Source organism: Mustela erminea, chromosome 4 (genome assembly GCF_009829155.1).
Source record: "Mustela erminea isolate mMusErm1 chromosome 4, mMusErm1.Pri, whole genome shotgun sequence".
NCBI lineage: Eukaryota > Metazoa > Chordata > Mammalia > Carnivora > Mustelidae > Mustela > Mustela erminea.
This window is the reverse complement of record NC_045617.1, coordinates 23,916,791-23,944,603: the sequence shown is the minus strand read 5'-3', so window position 1 is coordinate 23,944,603 and position 27,813 is coordinate 23,916,791. Positions and strand designations below refer to the sequence as shown.

At 49.7% G+C, this 27,813-nt stretch overlaps 1 protein-coding gene and 1 long non-coding RNA gene across 2 annotated transcripts; one reads left to right on the top strand and one right to left on the bottom strand.

Moving 5' to 3' along the window:
• Positions 1-745: 745 nt before the first annotated feature.
• Positions 746-3,770, bottom strand: LOC116588150. The gene is made up of 3 exons (XR_004284806.1): positions 3,699-3,770; positions 3,452-3,589; positions 746-1,044 (listed from the first exon to the last, which is right to left on the bottom strand). It is a non-coding gene; the product is annotated as an uncharacterized LOC116588150 (long non-coding RNA).
• A 116-nt stretch (positions 3,771-3,886) lies between these two features.
• NR2E1 (nuclear receptor subfamily 2 group E member 1) lies at positions 3,887-25,096 on the top strand. The gene is made up of 9 exons (XM_032338884.1): positions 3,887-4,689; positions 9,382-9,527; positions 12,742-12,829; positions 14,328-14,563; positions 15,875-16,021; positions 18,201-18,297; positions 18,685-18,834; positions 19,090-19,195; positions 23,388-25,096. Exons 1-9 carry the CDS (start codon positions 4,665-4,667, stop codon positions 23,548-23,550), a joined length of 1,158 nt encoding a protein of 385 aa, XP_032194775.1. The 5' UTR covers positions 3,887-4,664; the 3' UTR covers positions 23,551-25,096.
• Positions 25,097-27,813: the final 2,717 nt, after the last annotated feature.

The following is a 27,813-nucleotide window of genomic DNA, read 5'->3' as shown; positions in this document are numbered from 1 at the left end:
TGGGGGGACCGTTAATGGAGAAAATGGCACCATTTTGGGTGATGCTAGTGAATAGAGAGCTAGGGGTGAGACCCAGATAACCTGATGTTGGAGGCATGCCTTGCACCCCTGCCTCTCTTATGCCATTTAGTTAGCAGGACTCTACTTCCTTTTTTAAGTGGATGGGAAGGGGCATTAGTAAGAGTAATGGAGTAAATGATCTTTCTGACATAAGGAATTTGAGAGGGGGTTCGTGGGGCGAAGGGAGGAAAAAATGAAACAAGATGGGACAGGGAGGGAGATGGGAGGGAGGGAGACCCTTGATCTCAGGAAACAAACTGAGGGTTGCTGGAGGGGAGAGGGTGGGAGGGATAGGGGGACTGGATGATGGACATTGGGGAAGGTGTGTGCTAGGGTGAGCACTGTGAATTGTGTAAGGCTGATTGTTCTTATTCGCAGACCTGTACCCCTGAGACAAATAATACATTATATGGTAATTTACGAAAAGTAATGGTGTAGGGAGAGTAAGCTATAATATAAGACTGTTTTCAGAGGCAGTAGATTCCCCTAATATAACACCAGCTTTCCAGGCATCCTGGGACAGCCTAGTCCACCCCACACTGGTTTAGGGTCCCTTGTGTATTTTTCCAGAATGCCCTGTGTTTTAGTCCAAGCCCGTTTATTTAGCACCTTTTACGTGTCTGCTTTCTCTGTAGACTCCTTGAGAAAGAGATCATGTCATTCATCTTTGACACGTGGTGGGTATTCAGTATGTGATCAAGAGCATGATGATTGATGGATGGGCAGAGAGACACCCCTAGAGTTCATGGTCCTTCTCATGGTTTTATTTCTTATCTTCTGGGCCAAAATATAAACATCCTATAAAAAAAGATGCCTTCCTTGTGTTTTCGTTTTGGTTTGGTGGAGAGTCCCATAATCACAAAAGGCTAAAGAGGAAATTAAGGGCTGTGTTTAGACCTGGGCAGAAGGACTTCAGAACCTCTGGGATATGGCTTCACTCCCTCCCCCAAGATAACTGCTATAAACGCATCCTTGAACTTGTCTCTGTTAAAAAAAAAAAAAAAAAAAAGTATTTCTGATATCCGTGACATTTGCCCCTTAGCAATTATTTCCCATCCCAGACTCAGAGGAAAAATCTTTGAAAGTTAAGGTTGAATCATTTACAGATGGTTGGAGCCCAGAGAGTTCGTCTCTTGCCCAAGGTTACACAGCTACTTGGACAGAGCCTGAACCCCCACCTGCTGGCTTCCAGTGGTTGGCCTTATTGTGCCCGGGGTGGGGGGGGCTTCCTGGGAATTCTGCAGGAGACTTCCCTCCTTTATTCACCCCACATTTATGCAGCTATGCGACGCACTGATAGGAAGATGGAAAGTAACAGTCTCTGTCTTGCGGAGGCTTTCTTCCCTGAGCTGAATCCACTGAGATTCCCACGTTTCTACACCTTAGATCGGAGGTCCCTCTGGCCGGCAGCAGCCTCGGCTCCAGGCTCTTCCTGGACCTGGTGGGCGGCCGCTCCCCAGCCCCTCCCGCCAACCCTGGATCTTGTAGCTGCCGTTGCCACCGAACCAATCATGCCAGAAAGTCATCATGATGATTTCAGAATTGCATTGTGATTTATGCAAAATGCGCGGATAATTACAGCCGGGCGCGCAGAACACAGGACGAACAGGCTGCGGGTGTGTGCGCGCGTGTTGTGCCTTTTGCCAGGGCTGGATGGTGTGGTGGTGGGGATGGTGTGTGTGTGTGTGTGTGTGTGTGTGTGTGTGTGTGTGTGTGTGGGCGCGCGCGTTTCTATTCAGTGTCCTTCTGGATGGATACCCTGCTTCACTGGGAAAAAGAAGGGGGGCATTCCCATCTTGATTTTGAGACAATTTGATGAGCTCCAGGAGTATTTTCCACAAGTTTTGGTGCCTACAAATGAGCCAGCAGGGCGAAAATGTCGGGGAATAGGGGGAGAGGTAGTTTGGACCATAGTCGTCTCACCTCCAAGCCGAATCCCACCCCCAAAAAGCGGCTTCTAAGTCTCCTTCTTGCCACAGACTCCTAGACTTTCCCCCTGGGGACAAGGCCTAGGTCTAGTCTTTGACACTGGCTTTCATTTTTGCCCAAGAAACATTACTGTACTTGGATCTTCTTCTTTGTTCTTAACCAAGCGCTCCACTCCGCGTCCACGTGATGATGATGGTGATGGTGATGGTAATGGTGGTGGCGGCGGCGGCGGGAGCCAGAACCCCAGGCTCCAAAAGGGAGCCTGGCACAATAACTCTGTTTCTCAAGTGACGCCCCGGAAATCAGTTCCCGGTCTGGGCGCGGAGTTCAAGTTTGTACTATTTCGCGTGCGCGGCCAATACACTGCCCAACTTAGCTGTCAAAATTTTTGATTTCTTGTCTTGTCTCCTAAAAAAATACCCTCAGGTTTATGGTTTTGTCCCACAGTTCCCCAGTCTCGTCCCAATACAAACAAACAAAAAAAACGAGGAGGGCTAACTTGGGAAATGTCGTCCCCTGTTTTGCTTTTTTCCGGATGTCCCTACGACCCTGGTGAGGACGCGGGGCTCTCAAGCGTGTGGTGTGCGTAGGCCAGGGCTCCAGGCCCTGCCGAGGCTGCTGCGGAAAGTTGCGGTCACGTGCTGAGGCCGCCTACCCGAGCGCGCTGCGGGAGCCTGGGAGACGCCGGGCGGAGGAGCTGCTGCGCCCTCCGAGGGCTCGGGGGACGCAAGCACTCACTTTGCACACACAAACTCTGAAAAAAGCCCGGGTTGACCCTGAGTCTGGAGAAAGTGGGGCCAGGGGAGGGCGGGTAGGATTGCGGAGTGCGGGTCTCAGTTCTCCTCCCCGTCCCCGTCCCGGTCCCCCCCACTCCTCCTCCCCGCCAAACGCGCTGCGGAGGGCAGGAGAGCAGGAGGTGTGACCCCTGACCTCTAGCCGGCCCACGCCCGGAGGACAGGCTGGCAAGCTCTTGTACGACAAGTTCAAGCTGCTGGGAGAGCTTAAATAAGATTTAATCTCTTAGAGATCGGGGATCACCGCTCCCTCGGCGTGCGCTCTCCCACCGCGGCGCAGGGACAGGGGCGCGAGAGAGCACAGGAATCGAGGGAAGGCTGGAGGGAGCAGTGGGGGCCTAAGGCGGAGAAAGCTCTGCAGATTCCCGGACGCTTCCTAGAGAGGGCGAGCCAGAGAAGCCCTCTGGGGATGAGCTACAAAAGGGAAAGTTCTGCCTTCCAGTCGCTCCGGTGCAGATAATGGAGGCGACAGGCACTTCGCTCTGCTCCAGATGGGCTCTGCTTTGGGGAGCGGGCGGCACCCTCCCCGCAGCTGGTGCCCAAGCCGACTCCGCGAAGGCCGCAGGAACGCGGAGCCTCCAGCAGACCCCATCCCAGGCCCCAAGTCCGCGCACAGCGTCCTGAGCTACAACTTTCCGTAGATAGTTGCAAAATGAATGATTACTCACCTCGGACCAGATCCAAGTTTTACCCAACAGAAGGGGCACGGGACCAAGAATGAACCAACTCACATGGCCATATCCGGTGCGCACAATCACACACAAACACACAGCCACCCAGTTTCTTCCACGAGTCTGTCTGGCGCTCTGGAGAAAAGGGGGAAAGCGTTTTGAGAATGCTCCATCTCCCCTCCCCTTCCCCCTTGCCATGAAATATAATAATTCATTTTTATTACAAGAGCAGCACGGTCCTCACCAGCACTCACGCACAGAGCCACACTCCCATATTCACACTCTCACTCGTCAGCTCCGACAGCGCCTGCATTTTCTTTGGGAGCCGCTTGGAGGTTCATTAATATCATTAGCATTTAACCCCCTCCCTCTTCCCATCCCCTCCCCGCACATGGCTGACGTCAGACCCCGCCAGGAGTTGGGGGAAAAGCTAAGTGGGCCAGGGACGCCCTATTCCCCTCCCCGCGGCTGCCTGTCAGAGCGCTTCTGGAGATATTACAGGGGACCCAGCCCGCAGCGACAAGCACAAAGTCACGGGGTAATGAACTTCGGGGACCCTTTGCTGCTCTGTGCGCGGCTCTCCCCGGAAACCGGGACCTGGCCGCCTGTTCCCTCGGAAGACTTCCCAGCAATCTAGTTTCCCACTCCGCTCTCGGGTTTGGGCAGCGCGGAGCCCATCTGCCTGAGAGAGACCGCGGTTGTGTTTTCCTTCTTTCCTTAAAAGAGCAGCGCTCTGTAGAGATCTGGCCACACTCCGCACGCCTAATGTAGAAGGAGAAATTGAAGACTGAGAGACAGGAATGGGGAAAGAGAGGGATTTTCTCCTTTTTGCTCCGTAGGAAGACCGTTTTCGTGTGTCCGTCTCTGTCCTCCACTATTCCTCTCTTGCTGTCCCCCGCCCATCTTCCTCGATCTGCCTGTCCGTCTCTCCGTTTGTCTGTCCATGCGCGTGTCCCTACCAAGCAACATTCCCAGCAGCTGCGGTTTTGCAAGAGCCGGGAAGAAACTTGAGGATGCTTAAATTCCCACCGTGGAACGAATTCTGAGTGCCCAGGGAGCAGCGCAGCGCGCAACCGACACCCACCTGTCCGGCCCGGGAGCCTGCAGGCTGGAGGGCGGCTGGAGAGCGGCGGCGCCCGGCGGCGAGGCGGGCGCTGCCGGCCGGGACTCGGGCAGCGCCCACCAACCGCTCCGCCCGGGGACAGCCAGCATGAGCAAGCCGGCCGGATCAACAAGTGGGTACCTTTGGGGCCGCCGCGGGGCTCAGCAGCGCAGCCTGGGGTGGGTGGGCGGGGAGGCCGGGGAGGTCCTGCTCCGAGCGCTGCAGCTCCGCGCCGGGGAAAGGGACTCCGGCGGCGTGTGCGCTTTGGCCCAGCTTCTTGTAGACAGTGAGTCGGGATGTTTCGTGGTGAGGGAAGAAGAATTTCGTTACCTCTGGATTGTTGGATTCCCCCTGCCACCTCCCCACCCCCGCCCTGGTAGGGTAGGAAGGTTGAGACCCAAGCAGCCCACCAGTCGCGCGAGTTGTCTCCGCTTGGCCGCCAGGTGCGGGGAAATGGGGGGCGACAGGGGCGGGAACTAGGCCGCAGCTCCAGGCGGCAGCACAATAACACGCTCGCTCAAAACTCCGAGCTCCAGCGCGCAAAAGCAACTCTGCGCAAAGCGGATTTGATTGGAATGCTTTGCACCCCGTTTCTAGCTATTTCAAATAATCCTGCAAACTGGGAAGCAGAAACAACTTAAAAGTCACATTTTCCTTAATCCTAAATCCGCGTAGGTCATAACTGGGGAATTTAAAGTATGGCGAACCGCTCTAGCAAAGAGGGGACCAAATCCCTAATCCCAAGGATTTTTCGAGCGGAGCTCGGCAGAGGCAGGCCTGTTCCCTTCGCGCGCTTCTCTCCTTCCTCAAACTTGCCTAGCTGGTGGCTCCCCTTGAGGATGCCGAGCCCCGGCTGATCTCTAACTGCCCCTAGATGCCGGAGTGCGGGGTTAAGTGTGCGCGCAAGGGCATCTGCCGGCCCAGTGCCCGCGGAACCGGAGAATGTGGAGGCCCGAGCCGGCGTTGGGCGGGCATTGCCGCAAGGCTTGGATCTCCCCGGGGGCATTTCAGTTCCCGCCTTCCGGTGGCCGGGGGCTGCCTTTTCCAGGGCCCACGGCTGGGGGTGGCCCCTGTCGCAGTCCCCACGGCCCCGGAGTTCTCTAACCGCCCTTTTGCCTTCGCCCATAGCATTTTGGGCACTCCGTGCTTTCCTCAAACACCCCCTCCCCTCACTCGCCCTCATTGTCCCGAGTCTTTGAAAGTTGGGAGAATCCAAGATACTTCTGAGCACTGATGCTGAAGTCCCACGTAAGTGGGAAGCAATTCACTTTAAACGTTTGCTCTGGTTTGGGTGTTACCATTTTTAAAATTCAAGTAAAGTGAATGTGAACCAAAAAGAGAAAAGGAGAATGTTAAAAGTAGGGCAGAGGGAAGAGAGAAGGAAACTTTGCGGCCGCCGAAATCGGAGCCAACCCTTGAGGAGGCCTGGCATTCCAGATAGCTTCGGCCTACGCTGGCCCTTGCTGCTCTAGTCTCTGGGAAGCGAGGTGGGCTCGCTTTTTGCAGCCCGTGCGTGTTCTGGCGTGTGAGGTCCTTCCCAAGAGGTGCAGAAGGAAACCTTTCCTGCTGCATTCTGAGCCCCAGTTGCAGAAACCAGAGCCCGCGGCCTTCCGCAGGCCTCCTTGCTACCTCTCCGTGACAGGCCCTCGCCTCCTTCCCTAGAAGTAAGGAGCCTCGGAGTCCTTCGCCCACTTGGGGTGCGGAGCCCCGGGGTTGCTGTGTGTTGGGGATACTTGAAAAAATGAGGCCTCGGAAGAGAGGGAAGGGCCCGGCGGGAAGCTCGGTTCGCTGGGGCCCGCACCGGCGTGCGGTGGACGGGGACTCAGGCGAGCCGTCCGCACTCAGGAAGAAAAGGCTGGATGACATGCTGGGGAAACTTGGGAGCCCCCCAACTCCCCAAGAGCCTGAGTTCGGCCTCGGAAGCCTGAGACCTGGAGGAGGTTTCCGCCGCTGCGGTGGCAGTTCCTCAGGCCCGCAGGAAGGTTGCCCCCGCCCGCCGCGCCGCTGCATCCCGGCCTTCTCCAGACAGGTGGCGGCAGCCGGGCCCGAAAACTGAGGCCCTCGGGCCCCGGGCGGCGAGGAGGTCGGCGCGCAGCGGGCGAGGTCAGGACCGAGCCGGGCCGCGAGGTCTGCAGCCCCCGCCTCGCTGGGTTTCGCACAGCTGGAGGGCAGAGCGATGTCACCCGGCAGCCCCGCCTGGGTGGTAACAAGACCCCGGCCAGTCACCCCTGCAGCCCAGACTAACTTCTTTCAACAGCCTCTGATGGTAATTACAGTAATCGAAGCTGCCATATATCTTTAGGCAATTATGACACACAAAAAGCCCCGAGGGGACCCCCTGGCGAGGGAAGTTAAGAACGGTTTTCCAGCCTCAGGAAACTCCCGCCTGCCTCACGTCGGAGCTCGCTCGGTTTGCTAAATGAGAGGAGCTTTGCAACGGGGTCAACCAGCTTGTCTCGTGACCCCAAGTCACCTTAACGTGGCTGGGTGGCGGAGTCTGAGTCTCAGACCCGCTCTGCCCCGGAATTTTCGCGTCTCTCCCTCCTGGGCCCCGCCCCGGGCCAGTCGGCCTGCCTCTAATCTGCCCCGGGAGCGGAGGCCCAGAAGTCTGCGCCGAGGCAGGACCCACCCGCAGCGGTGGTGGCCCTGCCGGGCGACTGTCGAGGAGCCCCGACCCCGGCCCCCAGCTGGAGAGGGGTGATCCGCCCCGCACCGGTCCTCCCTGCGCCCCATGAGGTTCTCCAGAGATGTGGTGTGTCCCTGTGCTCCTGTCTGGATGGGAAGGGGGGGTGCGGAATAGGGGGAGAAATACCACCACTGCTGCTCCTGCGCGCTCATCTTGGCATCATCCAAAGTGCCACCGGGAAGAGGACAGCTGGGGCGACAGGACTGCTGAATCCCAAACATGGACCCCAGCTCAGCCAGAGGGCGCGTGTCATGCTGGGAAGGATGGTTGCAAAATAAGGAAACCAAGTTTGCTGTTTGCAGTGGGAGTGCGATGCCGCAGAGCTCGCGTCCCCGGCTGCTGGGTGCCTGTGAGTTCCCATGGGCAAGGTGACAGGCCCAAGGGGGTGAGAAACAAGCCCCGCTGTGGCTTTGCCTGGCTCTCTCCGGCGGCTTCCTCCCCCCACCAAGCACAGCCTTTCCTCCCACCCTACGGGAAAGGGGGCTCCAAGGCGGTGGTCGCTCCGCTGCGCGCCTCCCCCACCGGCCTTTGTCGCCGTCTGAATTCCCATGCTACTCTTTTTGACGGGTCACTGGTGGCTCTATAGGCAGGTGCTATGGCGGGGTTGTAATTACCCCGGCCGAGCTTGGTCGTTATCGAACCCCCACCCCCACCCTGGCCGCTGGGCTCTCCATGCCCCCCTCCTTCCCGGCCCCCCGCAGCTCCTCCAAGGCCTTGCTCAGGGAGGGATCCCCGGCTGCCTGGACGCCTAGGAATCCACGAGCAAGTTTCCACTTCTGAGACCTCGAGGCCCTCTCCACGTGGCACCCTCTCTTCCTCTATTACCCTGGCCCGGTGGTCTGACTCGCCGCCCTGCACCCCAGCCTGGTAGCGTTCCCCAACCTGAGTGCTCGGGACAGCAACTGTCCAGGTTCACCGAGGAGGCCTTTCGGGCCCAGACTGGAGGCCTTGGGTGGAGTCGCGAGGGGAAAATTCAATGTAAATAAGTTAATTATTACCACCGTCATTACTATTATCAAAGTGTTCGTACTTTAATACTTTGTTTGCAAGAATAAAGATTTCTAAGCCCCTATGAATGGCTTCGGGCTGGTTGGACTCTTGAACCTTAAGAGCAAAAGAGTTCCCTCCCCGGGAATGTTGGAATACCACCTCCCCCGAACGTTCCTCCAAGGTCCGTCCGTAGCCGCCCCGGGCTTGAGGGGATTCCAAGAAAAGTTCTCTTAAGCCAGGGGACCGTCGAGGCCACCAGGGGTGGACACGGGCAGTCTAGAGAAACCAGCTAGGGCCTTTAAAACATCACCCTTCCACGGCGGAGGAAAAACAGGCAGGAAGGGCCCCACCCGGGATCCAGTGTGAGGAGGTAGGTCTCTGCGCAAGAACTTGGGGTGCGGAGGGAGAAGGGGTGGCTGTCCCGCGCTAACCTGGGAAGGAACCGCGCACGCGCCACTCCCTCATTTGCCCAGCCCGGTGCTAGTTACTTTGGGGGAAATGTTTTTTTTTTTTCCTAAAAGAAATAATTTCTCAAAAGCGATCCACTAAGCATTTTTTAAAATAGGTAAAGCGAAAGTTGGGCAATTACCACTACCCTTATTATCATTAATAATCCTAGTATTAGCATTACAATAATAATCCTAATAATAACAACCGCCCGGCAGCTCAGAGAAAACTCGATTGCCTTCCAGCTGCCATCCCCGGTTCCAGCCGTGTTTGTTTTTCTTCTTTCCCCTTTTACATTTCAAGTTTGTCTCCTCGCGCGCTAACAACTTTCTCTGTTAAATGCGAGAGCGGGGGAGGGAGGCGGCCAAACTTTCCGCGGAGCAGAAAGGCAGCGGCGGGCCGTGCTGCCGCCCGGGCCTGCTGTAATCTTTTATTCCAAAATGGGTCTCGGCGATTAGAAGAGACCCAAATACATGTAGCGGTGCATGAATAATGCTCATTGTAGGAAACTGACACTTGCTCAAGGAAAAAAAGTTTGGCTATAAAATCACTTCATTATTTGCTTTTACCGCAGCTTCGGTGCTAATCCCTTCAGAGGTCAGATTGCTTAGCATCTCTCTCTCCGGCTCCCCTTCCTCCCTCTTCTCCGCCCTCCTCTCCCTCTCGTCCCTTCCCCCTCCCCTGTCTTCCCTGCGATCTCAGGCCGTATTTTAGATATCCCCTGTAAAGTGTGTGGCGACCGCAGCTCGGGGAAACACTACGGGGTCTACGCCTGCGACGGCTGCTCGGGGTTTTTCAAACGGAGTATCCGGCGGAATAGGACGTATGTCTGCAAATCTGGAAACCAGGTACCTCGCTCGGCCAGGGCTGCACTGCCCGGCTCCCCTCGGCTGCCTCCCCCTCTTTTGTTTGTGCCAAGGCCTCCTCCGGGTTTCCAAGCTGCAGAGGAGAGACCGAGTCCTGACCTCTCCCTTCCTTTCCCCTCCTTCCCGCCTCAGCTCTCAGAGGCCCTTCCGCGTGGGAAAGGCGGGAAGAGGTAAGGGCAGATACAAGAGTTTGCAGGGGCACATCTGAAATCCGGGCTCCTCCCTGCGCGCACACACCCACCCTCCCCGCTTTTTGTAATCCTCTCACACACTTTGACACTGGGTAGGACCCACACCCGGTGGCTTTAAATCCAGCCCAGGGAACCTAAGGAACTTTAGAATCCAAACCACACGTTGCAAGCTGGAGAAAAGGCTGTGCTATGTTGCCTGTACCCTACCCCGCCTCTGCCCCCAAGCCGCAGCCCAAGCTCAGTGCCCTGACCACTGCCTGCCATGGTGGAAGTAAAAGGCACAAGGCATCCATCCCAGGCACACCTGAGAGGAGTGTGGCCACCTGGAACACAGGACTTGCTGCGGGAAGGGCTTTGTCCTTTCAACTTGGGAGAAGCAGGACCGCTCTGAAGGGAGCAGGGGGGCTGCAGCCTCCATGAGACTTCAGCTCCGCCTTGTCAGGAAAGGGCAGAGTGAGCAAGAAGAGAAGGTTCTCAAGGAAGGGGTAGCTAGAATCCTCTCCAAGGCTCCTGTATCTTCTCTTTTGCTGCTGAGAAGGGCCTGGTTGGTTGTGTCTTGGGATGGAGCTGGCAGAACTGCCTCGAAAAGACAAGGGAGTTAGAGCATGGGCTGAGAGTGAGGCAGAGCTTCCAGAACAAGTAGAACCCCCTGACTCAGTTTCCAGCTCAGTAATTGGCCCATTTGAGGGAGATCAGCCTTTTGGTCCCACATTGCCTTCTCCTCAGCCAGGCACGCAGACCGTCAGCACAGAGCCAACACCTTGACTCCCAAGAAGACCCCGGAGAGTGTAATAGTCAGAAGTCATCCTTTGGTAACCAAAATGGTAAAATACCTCCACTAATTAATATTTATGGTATCCACATACACACACATATTGTCTGGAGCTAGCGAAGTATTCTTTTTCTAAAGCTATGTCTGCTCATGTCAATTTCCCATAGATTTGGATTATCAACAAGAACAAAAAGATACTTACATTTGGATAAGTTACTTTGAACTCCAACCCTGGTACCCCTTTAAATGGGCACAGAGCTCTGGCTCAACATATGGACACATCACTTTATACTCAGGCAGGACTGTATCCCTATAGCCCCACAGGAATAGGGTATTACTGTGGGTTATCAGATTTGAGCAGGCTTCTACTTAAATTACCTTTTAATTTTATGCAATGCACAGAATTAGGAAATCAAAATCTCAGATGTTAATGCTTGATATTTTCAAAGGGGTTGGCTATCAATTGGAACATATTGATGTCAGTCCAAGTCCTTGTAAAGGACTGATAATAGACTCATCAGGCTTGGTGTCCTCTCCTTGCCGAGAGAATAAATGGGCTGAGCTCAAGCACTCATCTTTCTCTCAAGCTTCGGATATTTATACACATTTGATCTGATTTGAAGACGCTCCTAAGAACAAGTGAAGGCTTCCATTTTGCATTAGCTTGTTTATCAGAATGCTAGGAAGATAACATTTGAGGATAGACATACGATTGCAATTAATAACAAGTTCTTTAACCCTCTTTACATTGAGCTATCTCACTGGCCAGCAAAGATGCCCTGAAGAATTCATTTGGAGAGCAAAAATTATTTCCTTTATCTCTTGTATTCTAAGATTAGATAAATAACGTTCCAATTTGTTATTAACAGTAATGAGGACATAAAGAAATTGTTACAAACCTCTGCGCTGTCTTTATTTTAAATATCTCAACATATTTTAAATCAGAAGGGATCTCATTTTTTAAAAAGGGTATTCAAGTGTGTCATTTTTTTCTTAAGGGCTATTTCAGAAAATGTGCCTACCCACAATTCGCACTACATGAGTTTTTTAGATTATGAAGGAAAATAAAAATACATTTATTTTATTCTCTTTATTCCCACGGTACTTGTAACAGTTGCAAGTCATATAAATACAGGAGAGCACCAAAAAAATATTTTTGGTGTGTAAAGTGTATGTATAGATATGACTCGTTATGTATCTATGTGTATATGTTCCCTCAGTAATAACACTTAACAGTGAATGAATTCCACAGGAAACTTTCTCTGTAAATTTCCTCTTGTAATAGCCAGTATTTTTTCCCAAAAATTGCATTAGGTAAAACATTTTCGTGCTTCTCAAATAAATATTTCTAAGGCAGTAATTAGCTCTCCGCACACCCCCCCTCAGGTACCATCCTAATATTCTCAGTCCATATTATCATTTTGTCAGACAGTCCATGACATTATCTTCTTGGTCATATTTACATAGTGAACACTTCAAGATTTTGCCCAGGCCTTGGGCTCTTCCCTTCTCATCCTCACCTCTGGAGGCCTTGCCCTGCTAACCACTCTGGCTCCTGGCTCACCTTCCAGGAATGGCTGTGTTTCCGTCAATCTGGGCTGAGCCCAGTCTTTAAGACAACGTTAACATGCTGGTTAGAAGGAGGGCTTCAAGTACAAAGCCAAGAGTGAGGAAACAGGAGAGTGAAGACTAAATGGGAAATATGTATCCGACAAATAAATGTCCCCCCCCCCCGCCCCAAAGTGACAGAAAGAGGTAGACTCGAAACCTGAAGGTGGAAAGAATAGTTGGCAGGAGGGGAGACGTGGTGGGGAATCCTGGCTGATCAGCCTCCTCCTCTGGGTCTGGTCGCTGTCTTCGGTCCTGAAACGTCTCGGCCCTGTTCCACCACCTCTGAGCCTGGCGGAAGCTCCTCTCTAGAGCTTGTCCTCCCAACGCTGCAAAGTCAGGCAGTCCAGGCGCTTTGACCCTTCGCCTGCTTGGGGAAGGACTCTTCCTCCTTGTCCACCTTCGCAAGGTTGGGGGCTGTTCCTTTTGAATAGCCCCAGAAATCCCAGCCCTCTCCCTAACTAGCCCTGTTCGTGCCCAAGGCCTTCGAGTTTTGGGGCCCCAGGCTTGCAGCTCCCAGATGGGTGGCAGGGTCCATTCCCGCCTCCACGTCTCCCCCAAAACGGCGTTCACATCTCCAGTCTAAAGGCCCTGGGGACCGCTGACCTTCTGTGCTCTGTTCCAGGGAGGCTGCCCGGTGGACAAGACGCACAGAAACCAGTGCAGGGCGTGTCGGCTGAAGAAGTGTTTGGAAGTCAACATGAACAAAGATGGTAATCAGTACAGCTTTTTATTTCTCTAATGTTGGTTGACTAGTAAGTAAATTATATGTACAGAAAATACATGGCACTCCAATGCATGTAAATCATCTCTAGAGCACTTCTTTCCAGATGCTGGGAATTGGCCTCCAACTTTCAGTCTTATCTGTTTCTCTGCATGAGCCCCTACCCCCATCCCACTGAACTCTAGAGGTATGGTCCATACCCACATAGGGAACTTGCACCCTGCAACCTCCTCACCCCCATGAAACAGCACTCTGGGGGACCTCACTCTGCTGGACACTCCTGTGGATTTCCTGGATCCTAATGCCTCCTCTGACCTCTCCTTGCAGCCCTACGCCTGTTAGCCTTCCGCAGGATCTCGAAATCTGGATGGTCTCCGAGGTTGGAGACTGTGGGGACTAGGGGACTGTTGGAGGAGGGAGGGCAGAGACACAAGCGCACGGAATTTCAAGCCTGTGTTTGTTAATTCATCAAGACTCCAAAACCAGGACAGCCATTGTGGCGATCTGGGCTTTTTCTCTCGGTTCTACAAAAAGGGGCTGGAGAGGCAGGGAGACGCCTGTGGGTGCCTCGCACAGCTGACTTTCAGAAGGACCTTAAAGGCGCGCAGCAAGAGCTAGAGCATGAGAGCGCAGGCCGAGTGCCAGCCCGGTGGTGGCCTGGCGAGGGCGCCCCAGGCCTGGCCAGCCCCCGGGGCCGGGGTCATGGCCAGGAGGGAGGAATGGGGCCTCAGGATAGGATGCTGAGAGAGTTTGCCTTGGCGACAGTCCGGGCCGGGTGGCAGCTCCAGGAGGCACAGAGCCCACTGGGGAGAGCTCCTTCCTCAGCAGCGCAGGAAGCAGGAGGGAACGTCCAACCTGTTGAACTCGTGTATTGACAAGTTGTCAAGCTCTGCGAGCGGAAGATTGCCCTGAATTAATTTGTTTGTTTAAACTGTTGGCGGTAATTGTCACATCTCCCCTGCCTTCCTCCAGCACACTCCAAGACGGGCTCTCCCTCGGGTCCTTTGCTCCAGAGGCCCTCGGAGGCCAAACGCCACTTCCCCGGGGCGGGGGGTGAGGTGGGGGGAGTCACCATTGGGCTGACCGGGAAATGCTTGTGCAGGGAAGGCAGTGCCTGCCTGGGCACAGGGCTCCTGATCCCCTTTGTCGCTTCCCCACCCCCAGGGTCTCCGGTTCCTCTAAGACCTCCTCTGGGTAGGGCAGAGCCCTGAACGGACAAGAGAACAGGCCTAGTCTTGCTGGAGGTTTGGCCATTATCGTGACACTTGGGTCCGGCTTCTCCCCTCAGCCTGGGCTCTCGTGCCTGCAGTGTAAGAGGCAGACGACCTCGGAGCGCCCTCCGCCCGCACATTCCCTGTCCTTCCCTGTCTTCACCTCTCGAGTGACCCTGCCTGCCCAGGCGTGGCGTTTGGCCCCAGAGCCCGGCAGCGGCTAAGTGTGGTCGAGTCTCTGATCCTGGGCATTCGCCCATGTGTCTGTCTCTGCAGCCGTGCAGCACGAGCGGGGGCCTCGGACGTCCACCATTCGCAAGCAGGTGGCCCTCTACTTCCGCGGACACAAGGAGGAGAACGGGGCGGCTGCGCACTTCCCCTCGGCGGCGCTGCCCGCGCCCGCGTTTTTCACCGCAGTCACGCAGCTCGAACCCCACGGCTTGGAGCTGGCCGCGGTGTCCGCCACCCCGGAGCGGCAGACTCTCGTGAGCCTGGCTCAGCCCACGCCCAAGGTCCGTGTCCTTGCTGGGCCCAAAGGAGCCCCGCGGCTGGCTGAGGGCGGGGGCGGGGCGCCCCAGTCTTCGGCGCTAGGATGGGTGGAGCCAAAGACTGAGCGACCTCGCGGGGTGCTGGGTCGGGCTCTGCGGGGAGCTGTCGGCCCCCCACTCTCGCCGCCTAAGCCAGGAGTGTCCAAATTTGGGTGGACTGGCTACACACGTGAACTCCCTGCCCCATTTCCCAGAGAGTCCCTTCCAGCAAGTTTGAGGTGGGGCCCAGGAATTTGCCCCTTTAAAAAAAAAAAAAAAGCCAAGTGGGGTGGAGTCCTGGCTGAACTGAGGGGCAACCTAGGTATTTCTGGAGGCCGGAAGAGCACTTCTGTTTTTAGGGAAAAGGAGTTGGCTGCAGCTGGCAGAGAGGTGTCCCCGTGTGGCAGATCGCAGAGATCTGTTTTTCTGGGGCAAAGCTGTAGGGTCCCTAATGCAGCAACAACCAACAAGGGGAGCGCACCCTGTTAGGACGGTTTGAGGAAGCTGGCTGGGTCTTCCGTCTTCCACTCTCCCTTCTGTATTTCTACCCGGATTGAGTCTCTGTTGAGAAGGGCCACAGCCTGAACACTTCAGAAGGCTGCCACCTAGGGACTACCTTCCAGGCTTCCAGCTGGTACCTACCCAAAGCACCCACTCCAGGCCGCGAAGGGGAGGGCCAGCTGCAGCCCCAAACTGCAGGGAAGCCAAACACCTGGGCACACGCACAAGCACAATATTTAATATTGCTTTCTTACCCTTGATGTGTATAATAAGCTTGGGAAAGTAGTGTTATGAATATGTTGTCAGTTATGAATGGGGACGCTCTGTGAATGATTAAGATGTCTAATTGAAATATTTCCATAATATACTAATCCTTTCTAAAAATACTCATATGCATATTTGTGTTTGGGATGCCTATTAATTTATACTTTTTTCACATCTATTTTTATTTACACAAATGCAAGCAGCTCTTGTCTAAATTGGGAGACAGGCCTGGCACTTGGCTCAGTTGGAGGAAAATTTGCTGCAGGGGATAGAAAAGCCAGATGCCCCTCTGGAAGAACAGGCCCCCAGAGACTGGAAATGGGCCTTTCCCAATGGTTATTATTTCTCAAATTCTATAGATATAGATGTTTGGTTTTTTTTTTTTTGTCTACCGATGGCAACTGCGTGTTTAAGCAGAACATCCAAATGCCTATCTCCTTCCCCAGTCTAATTAGGAAATTAAAAGGTTGGCTCTTCTTGCAAAGCTGTGGTTTCCTCACTCCCTGGTGTTTCTCTTTCTTCCCTGCTCAGTATCCCCACGAAGTGAATGGGACCCCGATGTATCTGTACGAAGTGGCTACGGAGTCCGTGTGTGAATCAGCTGCCAGGCTTCTGTTCATGAGTATCAAGTGGGCTAAGAGTGTACCAGCTTTCTCCACGCTATCTTTGCAGGATCAGGTATGACCAGGAGGGCACTGAGCTCTTGGGGAAGGGGACTGGGGGAAAAACAAAACCAAAACAAAATCAAAAAACCAAAAAACCAACAGTGGTCAGTCTCATGAACCTGGAGGTTACCTGGATAAATCACAAAGGCCAGGTGTCTGTTCTTAACGGCAAAGAGGAAACGATTTTTATCAGCTTCCTACGATGGGTTCAAAATATCTAGCTATGGAATCCTTACTAAGAAGCATAATTATGTTATTTCAGGAAAGTTGGATCTGGTCTATGAAAAACAAATAGACAGAAACATTAGTTCTCTTTTTTCAAGTTTAATTGAAACACCAAATTTAATCACAAATTTTAAAAATCTTAATGACAGTAAAATTGCTAATAAAACAGTGTTTCTTAAGAATATTGGACCTGGCAAAAGTAAGTGTTGATAGTATTTGCTTGTAAGATTTTCAGAGCTAGTCTCATTGTTTTATGTTCACAGCTTTATATTTTCCACTGTGGTACTCATGGCCTTGACCACTAATTGATGAGCACGTATGGGTATGGGCTGCCTTGCAGACCTTCCACAGGCCAGGATCTTCCTTGCTTCTTGAAGTCCTTTATGAGATTTTGTAAACAAATGGGCATTGTGCATAATTCTGTGGTTGTAAATGACAGTCAGAGAGAGAAGTATATGCTGCTAAAAATTACATCTTACCAAAAGCCGGAAATTTTGTTGTTAGAAATCGCAGGGATAGCGTCTGCCAGAATTTTTCTAATCTTAAGGGAAAGAAAGAAAATGAAGTGTTCGTAAGCATTAGATGTTACCAGTACATTCATGGAAATTAATGACACATTTCTCAAAAGGCTAATAAGTAGTTTTGAAAGCAAGTGGCTTATTTCTTTAATTCATTTTATACCTAATTAAAGCATAATGGTGCCCTTTAATATGAAGTATGTTTCCTACGGAGAGACCTAGCAATGTGCTCAAAACATTTAATCTTCTAGCATGGGATGTTCTCTTTTCCATAGCCTGGACTTTCAGACATGGTGAGAATTAGATATTGTTTACCTTGCATTTTAAAGTATTATTTTCTGTACCTAATGCAATAAAACTAAAAATAAAGCATTTTCAAAATTAAACCTTTTTGGTCTGATTGTGATTTTGGTTACAAGCCTTCACAATTCAGCTCTTAGCTCCCAAAAGGAAATACTTTCACATAAATCATCCAGAACTGACTGGTTTTTGAGAGATTTTTCAAAACAGATTTCTTTTTTCCAAAATAGTTAGGTTGTGTCTTTGACCAGAGTTGCATGTTGACTCTAACCATTTGTTGTGTGTGTGTCTGTGTGTGTGTGTGTGTATGTGTGTGTGCGCACGAGCCCACGAGTATGTGTACTGGCTGCTTTCTCTGAAAACAGGTATTTGTATACTCGTTAATAGAAACAAAATTTACTTACTGTCTGCCACTTAGCCCTTCAGTGGAAACCCTTCAACAACAAGCAAACTACAATGAAGTGGAATCCGGTATATTAATTTGAAAAAGGAGTCAGATTTTCATTTTAAATATTCAGTAGCACATTTTATTAGAGTGAAAATGACAAGCACCTTGATGCTGTCCACTTATGAGTCTCAGAAAAATCAGGCAGTGAGATGAGGTAAACTCAGCAAAACCCTATTAACATAATTACACCCTGATTTCCCTGCATGCCTCTTGGGAATTAGTGATCTCTCTTTCTCTCTCTCTCTCTCTCCCAGCCCAGCCCCCCAACCCTCTAGGAAGATGGGGGCCCAGATCTGCACGCTTAGTCTGTAATCCTCAACCCTGATAATACCAGCATTTTATATGAAGGGGATCTGCCTGCTGAGCTGCTGGTGGCATTTCATAGAGCCTGGGTCTCTGGAGAAGTTTCTAGGTGGTCGGGAATGAATAGATTCAAGGCCAAGAAGGGTAAACCCTTTTCCAAAGGAAGCAAAGTTTGGGGAATTGGAATGGCTGACTCTCAGATGCCTGTGCTTATCTATAGGCACCTTTTCAAAAAGGAAAAATGTGGAAAATAAAGGAAAAGCTGGAATATTCAGAGGAAAATTTACCAAGACAGGCATTTAAAACACTTTTTAAAATAATGGAAATTTACATATTGAAATTGTTTATAAATTTATAAATTACACACTATATTATATTATACATCTATTGTATGACAGCTGATGCTTTTGGAAGATGCTTGGAGAGAACTGTTTGTTCTAGGAATAGCACAATGGGCCATTCCGGTTGATGCTAACACTCTACTGGCTGTATCTGGTAAGAATTGCACAATTTAATGACTTTGTTGTAGAAATTACCATAAAAATACATTACTGAAAAAAGAACAACATGTAAAGAATAACAAATTCCTGCTGAACAATAGAGTATACCTGTCATTTATAAATCTATATTTAAATGCAAATAATGTTGTTTTGTTGTATTCATGACTGCTTGCATTGTTATTTAAATGCAAATTACTGTGTTTGTTATCATCCAAGAGAAGATTTTATATTAACTTTCATACAATATAGCCGGTTTACATGGAATCAGATATCTTAGAGTGACAATTGAATAGATATTGATATGCAGAATTCTGTCAAAAATCAATATTAAATCGTGAAAATGCCTTCATATTAGAGCATTTATTCCATATTTCTATTCTAGGCATGAACGGTGACAACACAGATTCCCAGAAGCTGAACAAGATCATATCTGAAATACAAGCTTTACAGGAGGTGGTGGCTCGATTTAGACAACTCCGGTTAGATGCTACCGAATTCGCCTGTCTGAAATGCATCGTCACTTTCAAAGCTGGTAAGCTGACGCAGACCCCCGCCTCTTCTCCTTCCCTGGGTTTGCCACCTCCCTCACTCAGCCACCTCAGGGTCCGGACTGATCATTGCACAAAGGGGGGATGGTCTTTTAAGGGAGCCGATACCGGGGACTGGCCCCGTTTTCCGTGGTGGGGGCCCTACCTGTTCTCCAGCCGGCCAGCCATTTCCAGGGAGGTGCTTTCCCGTATGCATTTCCTGCGCTGCTTCTCACAGCTTCTCCCATCTTCGTTTCTAGTTCCTACACACAGTGGTTCTGAGCTGAGAAGTTTCCGGAATGCTGCCGCCATTGCAGCCCTTCAAGATGAGGCCCAGCTAACCCTCAACAGCTACATCCATACCAGGTGACTCTTGTTTGCCTTGACCTGGTACTTCAGAAAATCGCTTCCACTGTGAATGTGTGAAAAGGCCCAAGTCGGCCAGTTCAAATCCTGTGACCAATTACCCTGTTGCCCGCCCGCTAATATAGTTAGAGCCTTACTTACCTCACAGGTGGCTGAGAGCAGGCGGTCAGATTAGATGAGCAAAGTGAAAGCATTGCCAGACCCGGAACAAGTTGATCCATCAAAACATTTGGACACATTTGTGTAAATGGACCTGATAGGGGAAGGGTCAAAAATGAAGGCCAAAATGTTGTGATCTGTTAGCTGATCTATTAGAGAGTGGTCGCATCATCCTTGAGAGGCCATTTGTAACCCTGTCATGACTGTTGTTTGGCTTTGGTGACTGGTATCCACTGAGTTGTTTTGAGTCATGGCCACTTCTGGCCAAGCAGAGCCCATTGGCAGAGGCTGGTCTTGGCTCGTGTAGAAACTCTCAGCCACTGGGGCTCCAGTGGTGCTCCTCCTGGCCCACCAGTGGACAAGTCCACTCAGAGGTGTATAGACTCTGATTTCATTTTCAAATGAAGAAAGGCAAGACTTTTAAAGAGTCACACAACACTGCTAGCTTCGTAAGTTAGGATTGCAATAGATCTGAGGAATAGAATAGAATAGAGTTGCTTATGATTATTTTTCTTAGATTGACCTTGAAAGGAAGCCCATGGAAACCTTCTCCATCATCTCAACATCACCCACAGACACAGTGCTGGGAGTCATAAATTGAGTGGCTCCGGCCATTCGTGCCTTCCTCATCTAGGGGTGGGAGAAATCCCAAGTCAGTTGGATTCATTGCAGGGGGGGGGGGACAGAGCTTCTGCTACGAAGCTGCTTATTTCTGTCATAAATCCTCCTTTGAAAACTAACGAATAAACCCGTTCCTGTCCATGGAATATCACTGAAACTCTGTTGAGTGATAGTGCCTGGGTACATGTCTTTCAAATCAAAGTGCTGTTTTTCAAAAATTATAAATACGTGTTAAATTTCCGAATGTACGGTAAACACTTCATCTTTGTTCAAAATTATAAAATGGAGCAGTACGTAATTGGGGCACTTTTTGCCCACTACAGACTAACTTGTATATCATGACTGACTCCGACATTTAGGGTCATTAAGGTGTAAAGAACATCACACTGACAAGAATGTGACACCCACTTACTGATTCAGGCAAGCCTTTGCTGAGTACTCGCTCCACGCAGGGCTCCTGGTGAGCATGGTGGGACACCAGAGAGAGCAAGACACTTGCCGCTTATCCCTGCATGCAGTAGACACTAGTGTTCATTCAGTTCAGACCAGAGAAGAGAGAAAAGGCAAAGTGGGCAGTGGGAGAGACGAATTCTAGTTGGTGAGGGAAAGAAGACAACATGTGAACATCCTTGAATGACAGGCCTTCAGCAGGGGAGAAGAGCTGCGAGGAGAGCCAGCAGAGGTGCTGTGGGAGGTGCCAGAGTCCAGGAAGGGGAGTCTGAGAGGGCAGGGCCCACCAGAAGTTTCTTCTAGGGTGACCTGAGAGAGTGCAACCACAAATTAACAAAAGTCTTCTGTAGCAAAATGGCAAATATACTACTTCTCCCCAGCCTCAAAACAAGGAGATTATTTATTGAAGGAACACATTTGCTTTGACAAGGAATTTTTAGTTCACGATATGAGCTATAGCTATAATTAATTTTTTTTTAGAGAAGGGGGAGGGGGAGAGAGAGAGAATCCTAAGCAGGCTCCATACTCCATCTGAGATCATGACCTGAGCTGAAACCAAGAGTCAGATGTTCCGCTGACTGAGCCACCCAGGTGCCCCTGTAATTAATATTAATACCTAGAGTCATACATAGGGTGAAAAACTGCATACGCCTCATTTCTTAGCTCCTTCAATCAGAGAATATTCTCCTCTAGCACTTTCCTGTCTAGAAAAATAAAATCTGAAATTGAAATGAAAAGTCAGTATTGCAAACTGAGCTAATTATACATTAATTGTTAAAAATTGCAAACTCAGCTCTGTAGGCTACTTCTCTAATTATCTAGGACATAAGGAAAAGGCTAGGAATTGGCATTTCACACAAACTATGTTATAACTGAAGATCAAACAACACGGATCTGTGACAGACACAGAACACTTATGCCTGAAAAGAAAGCTTCTTGTTATTTTTGCTAATGGACAAAATCAGGGAAATAGATACTCTAAAAAATAATATTGAGTAGTTAGGCACTCTTTCTCTCTGCCTCACATGAGCGTGCGCATGCACACGTGTGCGCACACACACACACACATGCTGTTACTGTTTCTGGGTAGTACAAGACTCCACATATAGCAGACAGTTCATCCTTGTTGACTAACCAGCCCCTTCCTAACTAGGAAATAAAAGAAGTGGGTGAGTAGGTGAGTGGATAATTTCCATGCAGAAAGTCAAGATTTAATGGTCTATGGATTCTCCAAAATCCATCCTTTCTGGAAGTTACTACTTCCCACAGTGGTTCCTCACCATGGGAAAATTCCAGCATGTTGGGTTAGGGCTACAGACATGGCAGAGACTTGTCTAGGCATCCCATGGCCTCCCACCCACTGTAGGGTTCTCACTCCTCGGCCTGACCACAGGAGGGGAAGCAGAGCTGTTGAAGAGTCAGGTAGAAGGGAGATGTGGGTCTGGGGGTTCCTTCCATTCCATTCCTTGTCCATGGGTGATAATGAAGCTGGGCAGCCAAACAGCCAAATGAGGTCCTCAGAGGCCCAGGAAGAATTATCAGCCTAGTATCAGGTTGAAGAGAGGGATTTCCGGGTGCCAAAAGCTAAGAGACAATAGTGATCATGACTTGATTCTATTTGCAGGCTGACATTACTGGTCAGTTAAACTCAGCGTTCAGCTACCTAGCTCTTATGAGTGAATTTTGGTATCTATCAGTTTCTAGCCCTCTGTGGCCAGGGAGGGGTTAAACCTGGCTTGGTTACTGACAGGTGCCCCTGGAGCTCAGTCTTCTGGGTGGTGTGCTGTGGAGGAGGGAGCCCTCCTTGAGAAATACATAGGTAGCTGATTGCAAACAATTAATGGAGGAAGCATCCAGGCCACGGTGAGGTTACAGGCATCTAAGGGCAGCAGAAAATTGAACTTGCCCATCTGAGCACAGACGTATGTTGGACATCAAGAGAGGAAATTGTTAAGCAATTTCTCACATCTTTAATTATATGCCAATTTCATTGACATGAAAGTTGGATGGCATACCACCCAACAGAACTTAGTCTTTAATTTGCAGTGTAATAAGGACGGAATTATTCCTGAGAGTGACTAAGTGTAATGCCTGAATAATAATTTGGAGAATGGCTTAGAAAAGGAAACCATTTTATCTGAGGAAACGAGCCTGAGGAAGGAGCCTTGTGAATCAGAAAATGTGGATGTTAGCGCTACCCTTTATCCTCAGCAGCATGGTGATTTCCTGCCCTGGCAGACTTCAGTGTATTATCTGACCTGAAGTTGGCGCCATGTTTCTTAAAATTATTTTTCTGGGGCGCCTGGGTGCTTCAGTAGGTTATGCATCTGCCTTTGGCTCGGGTCATGATCCCAGGGTCCCAGGATTGAGCCCCAAATTGGACTTCCTGCTCAACGGGAAGCCTGCTTCTCTTTCTGCCCCTCACCCTGCTTGTGCTCTCTCTCTCACCACCCTCTCTTGCAAATAAGTAAAATATTTTTTAAAAATAAAAATTACTTTTCATCCAGGGGTGCCTGGATGGTTCAGTAGGTTAAGCCTTTGCGTTCGGCTCAGGTCATGATCCTAGGGTCCTGGGATCGAGCCCCACATCGGCTCTCTGCTCAGCGGGGAGCCTGCTTCCCTTCCTCTCTCTCTGCCTGCCTCTCTGCCTACTTGTAATCTCTGTCTGTCAATAAATAAATAAGATCTTTTTAAAAAATTACTTTTCATCCAAAAAAAACGCAAGCCCTTTGCCTGATGTAGAGATAGTCACCATGTGATTTGGGCCGCATCATTTAGGCTCTTCTTGCCTCGGCTGTTCACCCTGCAGAGCAGGGCCAGTAGCACCTGTGGGGGCCTCCGCTGCAGGGAGGGGTTGGGTAGTACAGAGGCCCAGCCAGGAAGAGGGTGTGTCTTCAAGTATGGGATATGAATTTCCATGAGGAATGGATCTTACCTTGCTTTATGGCTTCTCCTTTTCCAGATACCCCACGCAGCCCTGTCGCTTTGGAAAACTCCTGTTGCTTTTGCCAGCTTTACGTTCTATTAGTCCATCAACCATAGAAGAAGTGTTTTTCAAAAAAACCATCGGCAACGTGCCCATTACAAGACTGCTTTCAGATATGTACAAATCCAGTGATATCTAAGCTCTGAGTCCCCGCTTTTCAGGATGGGACAGTGGCTGATGAACTTCTACCCGCGGAGAACAAGCCTCAACTAACAAACCCTTCAGGAAGCATAAACCTGGGAATGTGTAGCCTTCAGAAAAACATGCCAATGGACGCAAAACAGTTCCAGTTGCTTTGACCTGCTGCCTCCCCCAGGGTAAGGCAGCAGGGAAGGAAAGGGGGCGTCACAGGACCACCGGAGCTGAGAGAACTCCTTGCTGCCGCGTCCTGGGAGGGGGGCCAGATCGGGGGGGTTGCTGCAGGCCGTGCCATCCTGCCTCTTACCTGGAAGACCGGGCTGCACTCTCAAAAGCTGAACCGTCCGTAGAACTTCCTTTTCTTTTTTAGCATATGAAGTTGGGTAACCAAATAGAGCTCTGTGTATAACATCATACGGCAGCCTTCAGAACTATTTTACGTTGGAGAATTTATTTTAAAAATAATGGTTAGGTTTTCAATCAAAAGTTTTATCAAAAGTTTTTCTTCTATCGTAATACATCATGAAGTGGCCTTCCGGACTGAGTTAGTAAATGAAAGGTAGCTTATGCCGTGAGACTTGTTTTCTCTCTGTTTTCTCTCCTTTCTCTCTCTTGTATTCTCCTTCTTCTTCCCCTCCTCCTCCTCCTCCTCCTCTTCAGTACCATAGGCCAGGCAACCTCGTCCAAGGCACTGGTGGACAAAAATGAGATTCACACCAGGACTTGAGCTTGGATAACATCTCAAAAATAGAAGAGCTTGACTAAAAAGAACGCAAGTTGACGGAGGATGGATAAAAACAGCAAAACCAAATAAAGCGGAGGTGAAGGCAGAGGGAGATCGCTGTCCCGTTATCAAAGTGCTGAAACCAAAGGCGATGGGGGTCCAAACTCGTGTTTCGGCAAGTCACAGCAGAGTAGCTGAACAGAGACATGACGCCAGAAGGAACCGCATGGAGATGAAGGCTAACAGGTTTCTTGATCGATCCATGGCTACAGTCTGAGACTCTTCAATGCCTTTCCGAAAACCGGTTTCTAGTAAAGCCTTGAACACACGCATGCACATGCACACGCGCGCGCGCGCGCACACACACACACACACACACACACCGTCCTACACTATAAGCTGCTCCTTTGGTATGAATCTATACTTATGGAAATGTAGAAACAACCATTTTAAAATAGCTGCTGTACTTTTCACATTTTGATTTCTTAGGTACTAGCACTGAGGAAAAATATTCAGCACTTGGACTATCATAGGATGAGTAAAACTTTTCTTGTACAAAGTGAATTAACTGATTTGTGAAGTTAAAAGGTTGTACTCATTGTATTTACAAAGAATAAAAATATATTGGATTTAAAGGAATGCTCCCTGATTTCTTAGCCTCCCTCCCTGGCTGGTTCTTGCCCCCAGCTCCGAGGTGGCTGTGGCAGCTGGTGTAGAAATTGAACCTCGGAGCACCCCAGCCTGGAGAACTGAACCACAAAGGCAATTTCCTTTTTACAGTGAATCCCATTTGTAAAATGATGAATAAAGAAATAAAACATAAGATTCCGTTCTCTGCAGCTCTCAAATGTAATTGCATCTGTTAGAAAAATTGCTGTGTGAAGAAGAAAGACGCTTAACAGAGTCTTCATTCACTCACTCCTCTAACTCTCTTGCCAGCATTTCAGTCCTGACCAGGAACTTGAAATCATTTAGTGACCAAAAAAGATAGAGTATGAAGGTCTGTATTGGTGAGTAAGATGTGGAAGGAGCAGTAGGAAGAGGGTTCAGATGTTCCCAGCAAATCTCAGGGCGCCGGCCCCACTGCCACCGGCTGCTCCCACGTCAGCGGCCAGGAGTGGAAACCAGAGGTGCCCAAGGCCAAGGGCGCTGTGGGGTCCCCCTGGGCTACAGCTCCAGTGAGGGCCTGGAGCAGACTAGCGACTCTTGGCTAAACTGATCCTAAAGACTGCCTGTATGGAAGTACAACCAGCTGGGCACTCCTGCGCTGAGTCCACAGAGAGGAGAAGCGAGGCTTAGAGAAAAGCAAGGTACTTAAAGATGTGTGTAAGAACGTTCCTTGTAATACTGCTCATGTTTGAAGAGGAAAATGTCCACCAGTGGAGAATATATACTTGCGGTATATATAGTATTCTGTAGAAGGTTTGCATTTAAAACGAGTAGCCTGGAACCAATGTATTCATCAAGGGTCCATGTTGTGAACTACAGTGTGTGAGTGGGTGGGAAGTGAATCACAAAGGAGACATAGAGCTTGGTGTTTATGTAAAGTTTAAAGCCTACAGAACAATACCAGATTATGTTTATAGATATATAAATATATCATAAATATTTAAAACAAACATGAGTAGGATAAACACTAACTCCGTAATAGTGGTTACCTTTGGGAATGTGTGCATTGGTGAAAGGTACCAAGAAGATGCTAGAATGTTTCTGAGATGTTTCTGAGGAGGGGGACAGAGGGGTATCACCGACCTGTACTAAAAATCTGTCACAAACACAGAATCTATTTTAATCCATTGAAAACCATCTCCGTAAAGTTAAGAGGGAGTAAGTTTGGTGGGACCTGCCCTAGAACACATTCCCACTGGAACTGCCTGTCTGGGGCGTAAGCATGAATCAAAGCTGGCTTTCAATGTTTGAAAAAGCCCAGAGTTAAAAACTCTCTTCTGGGATTCGGGGATCTCTGCTGGCTGCGGCTTCGGTGCTCTAAGAACCTTAGTGTTTGCCTGGATCTTAAGGCAAGTATCCTCTGCGGGCTGGTGCTAAGGGGCTGAGGGGCTCTGTCACAGGGGCCTCTGGACATACAAGTTCAAGTTAGACCATTCCAATGTATGGAATTTGAATACACAAACAAGAGGAGGTGGGCCTAGCCAAGTGACTTCTGCAGCCAAAAACCAGTCTTCTGGGCTCTTTCTCAACACATGGTTTTTCTACATCTGGGAGGGTTGCTTTTCAAAAGTATTAGTTATTTACTGTGACAATTAGGTGAGCAGTCTTACCTTTGTGTTTGAATTGCTTTTAGTTGTCCTTTGATGTTAGGGAAGAGAACGAACAGTGGGTGAGTTCAGGAGCTCAGTCAATAATGCTCCCAAATTATTTCACTTCGAATTTAGGGTTTTCAGTCTAATTTAGGAGCCTAGAAACTGAACCCCTTGACCAGAGATGTGAACTGTGGTTGCTGTCCTTAATCTTTACAAAAACGGAAACCCTCTACGTTTCCGCAGATTATTCTTGTGTGTTTGGCTCTCTCTTCTGGGGGTACACGTGGCTCTGCTTCATTCTTTTTAACGTCTGCCTAGCATGCCATTTTATGGATTAACTGTTGTTGATCCAACTAATTCCTCACTGACAGACTTTAAGTTACGTGCTGTTTTTCACCGTAATAAACTGTAAAGAACCATCTTTCCACGTCTACATCCACGGACTTGGGGTATTTCTGTAGGAAAAATTCTTAGAAGTGGCATTTCTGCGTCAAAGATTATATGCATTTTTAATTTTGGTACATACAACCGAATGGCTCTCCAAAAAGTTTGGATCAATGTGCACTCCTGCCAAGAGGGTATGAGAGGGCCCATTTCATTGCTCAGAATTTAAAAGTGCTTAATCAGACACGGGCTTGATGAACACTTCAGAAGCTGTTAGAAAAATACAGAGCGCGTCTGTGTTTCTGTGCTGGACACGCCTCCGCTGTACTGCTTCCCTGGCTGGCCAAGGAGGTCTCAGCCTGTCCACCGTCAAGCTCAAGTCCCCCAGTTTTTCAGTCCAGACCTCTCTGGTGAGCGTTCGAGTGTACCCATGTCATGAGGCAGGTTGAGAGAAAGTAGATGAATGATTTTTTTTTTTTAAAGATAATGTAGAAGCAGCTTGGCAGCCACTTTCTGGGGCTAAGATGCTGCTCTGAGAATCTCAAGCCATTCATTTTACAGTAACATTTTTTTATAATCATTTAGGAAAAATTGAAGAACAATGACCCTCTCTGATGAACCCCAGTGCCTTTAGCACAAAGGACGCATGGTTTATTTTATTTCATATGTATTTGTAAATCATCTTTTTATTTTTTATTAAGATTTTTATTTACTTATTTATTGGTCAGAGCAAGAGCACAGGCAGGGGGAGAAGCAGGTTCTCCGCTGAGCAAGGAGCCAGATGCGGGACTCGATCCTAGGACCCTGGGATCCTGACCTGAGCTGAAGGCAGACGTTCACCAACTGAGTCACCTGGGTGCCCCATAAATCATCTTTTCAGATTTGTGAAGCCTGT

Coding starts and splice junctions, on each gene's coding strand:
- NR2E1 (XM_032338884.1), top strand. CDS start 4,665: ATGAGCAAGCCGGCCGGATCAACAA. Junction 9,528..12,741: donor TCTGCAAATCTGGAAACCAG/GTACCTCGCTCG, acceptor GCTCTGTTCCAG/GGAGGCTGCCCGGTGGACAA. Junction 18,298..18,684: donor CACTCTACTGGCTGTATCTG/GTAAGAATTGCA, acceptor TTTCTATTCTAG/GCATGAACGGTGACAACACA.